This window comes from Populus alba, chromosome 4, assembly GCF_005239225.2.
Source record: "Populus alba chromosome 4, ASM523922v2, whole genome shotgun sequence".
NCBI classification, from domain to species: Eukaryota; Viridiplantae; Streptophyta; class Magnoliopsida; order Malpighiales; family Salicaceae; genus Populus; species Populus alba.
The window spans coordinates 22,488,189-22,499,989 of record NC_133287.1 but is presented as its reverse complement, the minus strand read 5'-3'; the positions used below and the strand labels follow the sequence as shown (position 1 = coordinate 22,499,989).

At 34.9% G+C, this 11,801-nt stretch overlaps 1 protein-coding gene and 1 non-coding gene across 4 annotated transcripts; one reads left to right on the top strand and one right to left on the bottom strand.

Moving 5' to 3' along the window:
• Nucleotides 1-684: 684 nt before the first annotated feature.
• On the bottom strand, nucleotides 685-10,851 carry LOC118031101 (mitotic spindle checkpoint protein MAD1). Of its 3 annotated transcripts, none has more exons than XM_035035389.2 (16): nucleotides 10,591-10,851; nucleotides 10,381-10,480; nucleotides 10,131-10,288; nucleotides 9,554-9,751; nucleotides 9,371-9,463; nucleotides 9,032-9,148; nucleotides 7,067-7,314; nucleotides 6,509-6,680; nucleotides 5,255-5,362; nucleotides 4,966-5,169; nucleotides 3,083-3,245; nucleotides 2,873-2,969; nucleotides 2,728-2,797; nucleotides 2,268-2,396; nucleotides 1,729-1,767; nucleotides 685-1,228 (listed from the first exon to the last, which is right to left on the bottom strand). In XM_035035389.2, the coding sequence occupies exons 1-16, from the start codon at nucleotides 10,774-10,776 to the stop codon at nucleotides 1,139-1,141; spliced, it is 2,172 nt and encodes a 723-aa protein (XP_034891280.1). In that variant the 5' UTR covers nucleotides 10,777-10,851; the 3' UTR covers nucleotides 685-1,138. The 3 variants fall into 3 exon arrangements, with proteins under 3 accessions (XP_034891280.1, XP_034891281.1, XP_034891283.1); XM_035035390.2 differs by having other exon boundaries at nucleotides 2,873-2,963; XM_035035392.2 differs by lacking the exon at nucleotides 9,032-9,148.
• A 121-nt stretch (nucleotides 10,852-10,972) lies between these two features.
• TRNAV-AAC (transfer RNA valine (anticodon AAC)) lies at nucleotides 10,973-11,046 on the top strand. The gene has a single exon. It is a non-coding gene; the product is annotated as a tRNA-Val (tRNA).
• The last annotated feature ends 755 nt before the right edge of the window (nucleotides 11,047-11,801 follow it).

The window sequence follows — 11,801 nt, the reverse complement described above, 5'->3', positions numbered from 1 at the left end:
TCAATTATACAATTTAAAAACCTTATTCATAGACTACTTGAATTTTCAAGAATTCAACACAATTAAATCTTATTATTAAGTATAGAAGATGATTACACATGTTCTATATAATTCCTTTATAAAAAAAATTGAAAAGGTAGAGAGAGAGAGAGAGAGAGAGGCCAAAAAAAAAAAAAGTGGTATACCAATTAGGAGAGAGCAGTGGGAATTTCGGTAACTTGTATAAAAACTATATTTTTGGCATGTACTTGGCGCCGTGTATTATTCAATTATTTTAAAATTTAACACTAGCAAATATTTCAGTGAAAACAATATAACACATTAACCTCGACTCAATAGCCTATATTTCATTTCATCACCACTCTGTGCTGTGTAGTCCTCCAGCCTCCATATCTGCTCATATACACTAGCATATTCATCCCTTTCATAGCATTTGAGTCCATGCACTAAAAAATGTCCTAAATATATTTCTCTACAGAATCATCACATTTTAGGTTTAGAACAGATCATCATGATAGCTGAAAAGAAATTCTCTCCAATTGAATGAGGAAAAGAGGGTACTCATGGAGAGAGAAAAAAAAAAAAACCCACATTACAAGCATTGAATTATGCATATACTTCAAAAGGAGAATTCAGTTGCTCCCAAAAAAGATGATAAAAGGCTAATAATGCGAGACAAGTGAATAATCACAGCAGAGGTGGGGGGGTGTTTATTACCACTGCAGCAAGAGAACTTGAGGCCACATTGTCCCCAAAATAGAAGACTTAAAAATAATATTGAATACAGTTAAATTCAAAATGCCAATAGTGACAGATATCAATGCCCCCCCACGTCTCCTCTTATCACCCCTCCCCATTAGATGCATAGCGTAAGACACAACTAAGCTCAAATTATAATTAGGAACCAAAGATTGTAGATTCACATTCACCCTAATGTGAATGGTGAGCTATAAGCATTTCCCTCTTCCACTCTCCCACCACAAACCATCCCCTTAAATCAAAATCTTAATCAGATCAGAAAAACAAATCCATGTTTCACAGCTGTAGAACTGAATTTATTCCAAGTTGACAGCACATACCTAGAAGATAAAATCACTAGGGTAGAAAATATATAGCTGTATGGATATTTTTATCTGTATTACGATAGAGTTCGTCTGTTGAAAGACTCCACTGTTAAGTTGGCTGTGAAAGCTGGGATTGAGTTCATCTTCCGAATAAATATATCAGCCTGAAAAATTGCAAGCTTTGGATGAGTTTCTTGCCCCCGCCCCAAGAAAAAGAACCATAATAATAGAAATAAAATAAGTAGTAGATAACAAAAATCAGATGCAGCTAACAATTCAGGTGACAATTTCTTTACTGAGAATCTTAAGGCGTGAAAAAAGGAAGCGTGAACTTTCAGGGCATTGAAAACCAAGCAACAGTTCTGGTCCAAATTTTGGAAGAAAATCTATGGGTAACAGCATCAATGGCACCAAACAAAGTACCACCACTTTCCATAGAAACCAGCATTGAAAGTTATAGCCGAATGTGGCCATTTAAAATCAAAGACATTAGAATTCAATATCCCCAAATACTTTTAACATGAGAGGAGTGAGTGATTTTAATGATCTAGTAGAGGCCATACAATGATACAAGCCACGGAAGAGCATTCATAGGTATGCAGTTAATACATGTGAGTGCCTGTGCTTGTGTTCACAGACTCTAAACAAAACTATTGCTCTGTACCTGACGAGATATGTCGGGCTGCGATGTGTAGTCATTTGCCTGTTGCAACAAGGGGGGAAAATTTTCAGGTTTCTCTCTAAAATTAATGAAAATAAATGGTGCTTACAGAGTATTCTTTTCTTCCAGTCTATGTACCAAAAAAGTATTTTGCATCCCATTGCCCGAACCCAGAAAAAAGAAAGGAAGAGGACAGACTGTAATTAAAATATTCACTCCTTTTTCACTTAAGGTAAAGATTTTTGAGCAGGAACTCATTTTTCACGTCCTGTAAATGAATTTAGGCACATGAGAATATTCAGTTCAAATTCCACAGAAGAAACAGCTACAGTATAACCTCAATAAATTAATAACCTTGATTAAGTAATATTTTTGTTCAGTTCCGACTTAAATTTCAAGTTTAATATCTCGATTTATATAATAGATTTTCATGGTCCTAGGAGTATTAATTTATAGAGGTTTAACTGTAGCACGTCTTAATGTCAGTAGAATCATCTCTAGGACATCAGGCACATCTATGTAACTTAAATTTGCCAACTTACCAAAATGTTCGTATTCCCTGATTCATATTCAAACTCAAGTTTCTCATCATCACTTTGCGCATACACAGATTGCAGGGTAAACCGAGTAGCTGGTATTCCATTAGAACGCTGATGTTCATCCATTACAATCTGCAAAAGTTATGACCATAGGAAAAGCATAAATTTTATATGCTAAAGTAAAAGACAACAGCTTTCTAAATGAGTCACAATGACTTGAGAAGAATCAAAGGAACATGAGCATATTCCTCCAATGATGATCTTATTGTCTTGGCATGTCCTACCAATTAAACTTTATTCCTTTTTTATTTTAAAACAGAGGATGAAGGGTTAAACTATTATAACTGGAGCGCAAGACAGAAAGAATGACACTTTCCATGGCACAATTACAATCAAATTTAAATGAATTTGGTAGATCCCATATAGATATCAAACTCCAAATGCAGCGAGGAACATATAATACCTTGTAGCCAAAAAGTTCACAACATGCCCTCCGAAACACAGAGATTCTATCAGCAAAAACTGTCTTGTATCTGTTCAATGGATAAAATCAAATGCTTTATGTTATAATAAAATTGAATCATCAAATACTTCATGAAATCACTCACCTTTCTTCACGTTTTTCAAGAGTTGCAATTTGTTCTTTTAATTGTGTTATCTTCCCAGAGATATAGGAGTCCACCAGCTTGCCCGTATCACCTGAAACTGTATTATCAGAAGTATAAAGAGGTTGGGAACAGAAATGTAATAAAGGAAACAAATCAGGACTGGAAAAAAAAAAAAGTCGTTGTTCATGGTAAATTGCTTGTGCTTGCTACCTGACTGACTCTTCAATTCTTCTACAGCTTGTAACTTCTCCTTTGTCTTCTGCAACTCAGCTCGTAAAGCCTCAATAGATTGTTTGGCCTCATTATCAACTGCAAGCGTATTAAACATTCTCAGTACTTTCGTATTTGCAGCAGAGAAGTCACCATGCCCTAGCTGTGGAGGAAAAGCAATAAATTTGTAAGGCACCATAGCTGAATGATAAAATAAATTAAGCATCTTTAACAAATGAATCATCCATGTAGCCAGATCTCAATTATGTACAACTGAAAGAGAACATGACAAGAAGTTCGTTTCACAACCACATGTTTTCAGCGAACGAAACACTACACGAACCTTTGTTGCATGCTTTACATCTTCTTAATGTCATCAACAAACTACTACAGAAAAATAGAAAGAACAGGAACAAACATGCAAGCTTATGCTTGGTATACAGGAAAAGCTCCTTTATGGTATCCTCATGTTGACAGGATATAACAGAATCACTCTACAAGCACTCTAGAAAATTCACTTAAGAGCATAAAAGCAACTTTAGAAACAGTGGAAGAATTATAAATTTCCAGGTTTCATTGTTCTAATATTTTAAGAATCACATTTAGCTGGAGAAGATACATATGGAAGTATGGATAATAACACTAACCGGTGCAAGCAAGCCACTACTCTAGAAAGCTAACCCTGAATCCTCCACTGATTTCACAAAACTTTTGGGAGACCAACTAATTATAAAGTGAGGTAGCTTTTAACAGGCAAGGAGCAGCGACTACTTTTTTAGTACACAGAGCTTTTAATCCTCTAAACATGGACACGGATTGAAACCTCACAAATAAGCATAACTTCTATGATTTTGCACTGTTTCTAAATATCCTTGGTGTCCACAAAGACAACACCTAAAACCATGTAAAGCTTTAACGATCATAAGAAATATCACATGTGAGAAGAAAACTCTTAGCAAATAATCAAAAGTAAGGTTATAAATATCAATTTGTGCATGTAAGAGGATCTGTGTGAATCCCTGTGAGCTATTCTTAACATGGAAGCTTGATGGCCTCTGTTTTAGATCTTTTACAATTTTTATGACATGAGAAGCATGAATTCTCAGAACTCTAGACGTCAGTAAGCCATTGACCAATTGCCATCAGGATACGGGACAAAGTTTTACAATAACATAGCCTGCCAGGTCCAATTACAGCCCCTGAACAAACAGTGAGAAGAGAAGTGTTTCTCAATCCTCGGATGAACTTCAGCCACCAGCCTTACAAAAATTCCTACCATGGATAAAGAGTTCAAGCCAATAATCCTGAAGTTCAACAACTAAAGGCAGACTGAAAGGAAATCAAAGACCAGAAACATTAAACCAATGGATAAAGAAAAAGGAGGGAAGGATACCATAGACAGATCATTTAACAATAGAACCAACTTCCTATCACTTAGCTATATCCAGGGAGCATCCCTGGTATGTACAAGTCTCAGCGTGAAGAAATTCAGATACAAGACCAGATATAAAAGCCAAGTATTGCCTAAGACAGGCTTTTGCAAGCATCAAACCATGCCTTTATTCCACACAAAAAAAAAAAAAAAAAAAAAAAAAAACTCTGTGGGCAATAATGATGCATATCCCTTAATACACGCATGAAAAAATCAGAAGCAACACGCTTAAACATCCTATGACAGAAACTAATAAGATTTCCTCAACAGAACTGAAACTTGCTACTCAATGAAGCTGAAAGAAGTCAAACTTCATTCACACATAAATGTCAAATAACCTTCCAGTGTAAAGAAGAATATATATTAAGATATTACAAAAGCCATTAAAGCATTTCATTCAGTGCCTAAGCCCAAAAGCACCATGTAATTCTTGGAATAGCTTTGAAATTACCTTAGACTCCAACAGGGAGATCTCTGCACGAAGCCGATCACTCTCCCTTTCCAATGACTTAATTCTTCTAGCTTCATTATTTAGCATGTCATTGAGTGTCTTTATTTCTTCCAATTGGCGATTATTGACTTCTTTTTGTGCATGTAAATTATTCTCCAATTCTTGAATACAAAATCCTTTATTTGCAAGAGATGATTCAAGCTCCTGCACATGAAAGCAAAGTGCAAAGAGAGACTTTTAGAAAAGATCGCAAGGAAAATAAGTGAAAAGCTATAGAATTCCAAAAGACCTGAAGAACTCCACTGGCTATTGCATCCCCTCTTCGATTGTCCTTTGGCCTCTTCAATTCATTAACAACATTTTTCAACCTATCTCTCTCTTCGGTAAACATAGAGAGCTGCAATTATTCATCAACATATTATTTCAATTAAACCATACCAATGGAAAACAAAAACATGTAGAATGTTACCAATGTTAAGGATGAATTCAATTATATAGTGAAATCAATATTATGATGTGCATGACCAAGCATTAACCCCAACAGTTAGCATCTTAAGACAATTTACAGGTCAACGTCAACAGCATGTACTAGAAGCCATTGCATTAATTGCCCAGAAAAAGCAAGAACATCTCCAACACTGTATCAAGCAGCTGAAAGTGCATTCAAGTCAAGGAGAATAGTAGAAAGAGGGTACAACTCCATGTGCAGCTCTAACAACAATTAGCAGATGGAGAAGGAAGAGGAAAGCCATCCCTACTCCTTATGTCCAAGAAAGTATAAAAAACAGCCCTCCATCCCAAAAACACAAAATTGATGTCTTGTAAGAATTCAGAGAGCAGAAAGGGAAATATCCAAGCACGACAAAAGTGCACAAGTTTTAGGGCATCAAAGGCCAAATGAAAAATATAGCAAAGACAAAATGAAGCAGTATAGAAGGAATTTTGCTTCTGATGGAGACATATGCCTCTGCAATGGCAACTCTGTTAACAAGATCAACTCCACAAGAAATGTAAAAAAAAAAAATACAACACGGCTATATAACTGTACTTCCTGGAACTCTCTGCAAATCTCTGACATCTACCCCATTGTTTGTGGAGTAACTCAGTTTACCTAAACAAGGGAAATAATAATGACCAAATCTCCTGAAATACAGGAAATGGAGAACAAAATGATTATCTGATGTATGGCTCTCATTACACATGCAACGTATTCCAAATTTATTTCTTCTTCCTAATCAAAGTACCCACCTAGAGGATTTTTCTTAAAACAGCTGCAATAGCATAGCCAAAATAAGAAAGCCTTTTTAGAAGGCGCTTTTTCCCCACCAAATACTAATCCAGGTAACCAAAGAACTTGATGTTTCACTGAACATGTAGTGGAAGGATTTTTAACTTTTTCCCAAAATGTGCTGAATAAAGCAATTCCATGCAGGGAAAATGCCTCCAACTTTACAAGATGCTAGTTGCTAGACTCATTTGGAATAAACAGAAAAGAAGAGTAGAAGTTGTAAAAGCATACAAGCACCTAAACTAATATACTTACCATCAATTCAATCTCCTTGACCTCCAATTTCAAAGCTTCTGCCATCTCTTTAGCCAATGCAGCCTCAGTTTCAGCATTTTGTTTACCAAGTTGGGCAGTGTCCAAGGCCACCTCCATTTGTTTCAAAAGTGCATTTGCCTCACCTACCTTCATCATGTTGTCAATAACCTCTCTGCATTGCACAGAAAATTTCAACATCAGAAAGAAAAAACTAAATTGAGAGAGGTGAAGAAGGCTAATTAAAGTTTTTCCTTTAAGCTCTTATATATATTTTTACCATCATAATAACAAAATGATTGTAATATCAAAAGGTAACCAATTATTTTACATCATAAATTTTGTAAGGGAAAGTGGATAGTTTCCAATTAACAAAGATACTTTACGAAGCACAGGTAGCACTAGAAAACACTTAAACTTACACCACCACACACCTCCGCCAACAAAAACTTTATAAAGGAAAAGGAAAGATCAAAAAGTTGGGTGTCGATATTCCACATGTAGGCAACATTAAGTAATAATGAAGCAATTCCAAGTAACAAGCTAAAGAAATAAACATACTTCTGTAAAGCTGCAAACTTAGCAGGTATATCGTCATAGCACGACACCCCAGGGATATCCTTTATCACTGACTTCCAAGAAGACAACTCATCCTCCAGCTTCTTCATATTTAACTCAATTTCTAGTAACTTAGATAGCTCTGATTCTGCTCTTTCTCTCCGTCCTTTTTCTTCAAATAATTTTTCCTTCAACAACTCAATGTTTTCATGAGAAGATCTTAGCTTTCTTGCTTCTCTCACTTGAGACTCCTATAAAATTTCAAACCTTGATAAGTAATATAGCAATAAGAAAAAGGATTCATGTAATAAGAAAACGATGAGCAACATACTGAAAATATATAATGTGGGATCCAAAGACATTAAGACACCTGTGTCACCAAGTGTGGCCAACACCTGAAATTACTCATGTTGATGAGCAAAGAGGTAGGGATATTCAACATTTCCACCAGCTTACAAAATTTCATATCTACAGCAATATTTCTATCTTCATGAATATAGATGCTTCAAATCTCTCTTTTTTCTAATATTTTTAGAAAATATCTAGTATACACCCCATACTGACACTTCATGGACGCTGGATGGACACTTTACACCACTACATAAGTGAGTTGTGGTTGTGGGCAATGCATACTTTGCAACCTTTTACAATCATAGTTGTAAAAGACATTTCCGAGACTATTCTGAATTTTCAGTTGGTATGAGATATCTGAGAGCCAAAGGTTTAAATAAGCAAATGTTCTGCTATCTAAAACAAATATCAAACATAGATGGCCACCAAATATCTAAAAATACAAAAACTTAAAATTAGATTAAGTACCATAAATATAGGAAAACATATATATATGTAGAGAGAGAGAGAGAGAGATAACAATTAATGAAAATATTCTCCAAATATTCTTTTAGTTTGAATAAAATTTTGTCCATTGTAACAACACTGAATCTACAACATCATACCTTAATCTAAATAAATATAACTTAACTCAATTTCAACATATGTCAATTATACCTTGTAATCAACTTGCATAACAAAGAAAAATGTAAGGCGCAAGGAATAGCCCTCTAAAATATCAAAAAAAAAAGAGCAATTTATTATTTATTTACGTGACAGTCCTTGTAGGACAAGAATTCACATGTAAATAGGTTAGGAGGATGAAAATGTTTCCACTGGTAATTGGCGAAGATTGTCCAGATGGGGTTAAATTGACAACAAGATTAAATTAGGAGTTTCTTGCTTCATTTTTGGAACTAGTATTAGATAACTCGGATTTACAACTATGTTTACAATGACCATCTCCTTACCATTGAAATGTTAGCCTTGATTAATCGGCAACATGCCCTATAAATTGTTTTGTATTTCAATTCCATGTCAACTAACACATAAATACCACTTCATACGATACAATGAACATCATTCCCGCAAGTTAACAATACACCCATAAAATTTACTGCAGGTGCATCTGCTACCCAAGAAACCATCATGTGGACTCTTTCAGAATCAAATCACAGCAGCAAAACACAAATACACTAGAATAGATGACAAAATCACTGCTCAAACCTAGTCCGTTTACACCAGAACACAAGAGCTAAGCTTCCCAAATTATTTATCCCAAATGCATGCTGAAATGAGAGTGATTTCATGGTTTTCTAGTTTTCTTAACATGAATGCACATGCAACACATGAATATTATGCCAAAGCAACCCAGATATCAAAGAAATCATGGCAGAACAGAGCTGAATACAAGTTCACAACATGGATTCGCTTAATACCCTAAATAGCACCGACTTCAATCAGGAAATTCTGTACACAAAAAAGTAATCAGCCTGCCTAGACTCCACTCATCTAAGGTTCTTGGGGACCATTTATGAATGACCAGCAGATTACCATATTAGTTGTAATCTTTTAATGGACCATGAAAATGGAAAATCCTTTATCTGAGTATGTGGTACACATAGAAACCAAACTTACATGGTTTCTAAGTTCCTCTTGCAGATGTTTAACCAAAATGGTGCTATCAAAAGAAGAACCTTCTTGAAATGTGAAACTTGATAATTTCTTCTCTAATTCACTCCTCTGGTGCAAGCACTGAAACCAAAAATACGGCCACAAAAAACATTTGGTGAAAAAGTGATCACTTGTCTAGTACAAGTTAAGAACCCTGGAAGGTTTTAAGCATGTCACTCCAAATTATAGCAGACCAATATTTGCACCAAGTAGAAGCTTGACTGACTAAACATACCAGTCAATGAACACAAGCCACTTATAGAAAGAAAAAAAAAATGGACGAGAAGAATAAAAGCAAGACACCTCAGTAAGTTGCCTTCTCAGATCTTCTAGCTGCTCCTTCAGTAGCTCTGATTCTTTCTCAGCATGTTGGGCCCTGCATTCCATTTTTTCTAGCTACAAGGAAAAAAAATGAGCAAGCTAACAAGCACGCTGGATCACAAGTAAGCCATTATAAAAAGAAAATCCACGATTTTTAATGCTCACTTCTGCGCTTATTCTAGAAACAGAATGCTCCGGTTCTCTATTCATCTGTTCAAGCTCATTATTGGGGCGCTTTTTCTCCCTTTCTATGCTTTCAGAAAGATGGCTAAGTTTTCCCTCTAAAACACTTGCTTTCTCTTCAGCAGAAGCTGCTGAGGATTCAGCTTTCTGGCGAAGGTTCTTCTCATTTTCAAGGTTAACCTAAAACAGGAGATGGAAGGGAGATTTAAAAATAAAATAAAAAAAATAAAACAATTTTAAACACTACAAGCAAGCAAGCAAAGCATTGGGTGCTGCCAAGAGAATTTAAACTTTTAGAGCAGAATTTTAAATTACAAAAGTAATTCCTTGTAGTAACTTTAGAACAATGCTTCATAATAATGCAATTCGACGCAGAAAATCACAATCGATGACAACGAAAAAGAAAAGAAAAGGAAGGCATTACCATTACTAAGATGCTAAAATAATGTATAGCCAAAAAGTTGGAATGGGTCATCAAACATGCTGTAATTCTAAAACTTATACAAATTCCCTAATACACAAAAAAAAAAAAAAAAAAAAAAAGCAACGGACTGGATACCTCAAGTTTACTTTGTGATTCTAACTGTTTCTTGAACCTTTCTTGGTTATCATTAACTTCCTTAGCAAGTTGATTTTGAAGAGCTTGTTCGCGTCCTTTAGCAGCAGCAAGTTCTTGCTCTGCCTGTAACAATTTATCTCGAAACTTCTTCTCGTCTTCTACATCACCATTAAAATTAATAACTTCCAATTAATAATAATAGTAGTGGTAGTAGTAAGGAATAATAGACGAGAGAGTACCAACTACAAACCAGACTTCGTGAAATTTTCATTGATTCCCTCTAATTTAGACTGGTAATCGCGAGCTTGCTTCTCGGCACTACTCAACGCGTCTATAAAATCCGATTTAACCTAAAATAAAACAAATTGAGTCAATTATTTAATTAATTAGGCTTAATAAACACGCATTCCTTGCTTGATGCAAGCAAAAGTAGTGAAAGAAATGTGATGTTGAGGAGAACCAATTGGCGGCACTGGTAGGTGCAGAGTAGTTGTTCGGGGGAGGAAGGTTGGAGCGGCGAAATGTTGTTATCTTCGTTGATGACGATATGGTGGTGGTCCGATTGAGGGCTCTCGATGATAGGTATTGCATTTGAGTCGGCGACTCCTCCTCTTGTCCGCTTCTCTGGTGGAGTTCTAAGTATCATCTTCTTCTTCTTCTTTTATTCTTCTCTCTCTCTAGAAGCACGTAACAGCTCTTTCTCTCTATCTCTAAATTTGAATCGACAAGGCGATAGAAGAGAGTTCAAAATCACGGGCGCGAATTAAAGTTGAAAACTCAAAAGGCATCGTCGGTATTCTTGTAATTCTTTAATAATAATAAATCTGAGATTCGAACAAGAAGGTGTCGTGGTGTAGTTGGTTATCACGTCAGTCTAACACACTTAAGGTCTCCGGTTCGAGTCCGGGCGACGCCATTATTTTGTTTATATTTCATATTTTCTTAAAAAAGGAAAATTCACTAAAAAATGTTAATTTTTTAATTTCTAGCATCGGTTAATTTTTAAAATTAATGCTGGTTTTTTTTTTTTTGCTGGATAATTTATTGCAATTCCATAAATGGTCTTAATCTTAGTATGACGAGTTTGCTTATGGAACGCATTTGATAGTAGGTATCTTGTCATATTAAGTAATACTTCAAAAGGTACGGGGAAATTATTGTAAATTCGCCATGCTTTTTACTTGTTCTTACTTATTCTTTTATTAATATATTATATTATTATAATTATAATTATAATTATTATATTATAACATAAAATAACTGTCTTCATTTTTTAAAAAAAAATTTGTTTTTTTTAATAATTTTTTTTGTTTGATTTAATTTGTTAATTTTAATTTTTTTTTATTTAAATATCAGACTTTCATGACACAGATCCTCGGTTTGATGGCTTAACCTGATTTAACGAATTAACTCCGGAATTGTTTTTCTTTTTAATTAATTTTTTTTCGTTTAGTTTAGTTTGTTAATGTTAAATTTCTTTCTATTCAATTATGACTTTCATGACACATATCCTTGGCTTAACGATTTAATTTGGTTTGACGGGTTAACCCAGTTAATTCTAGGTAAACTGGTCAATTTTTTTTCTTATATTTAGTTATCAAACTTTCATGATGCGGATCTCGGGTTTGATGGCTTAACCTGGTTTGACGGGTTAACCCGAAATTGTTTTTC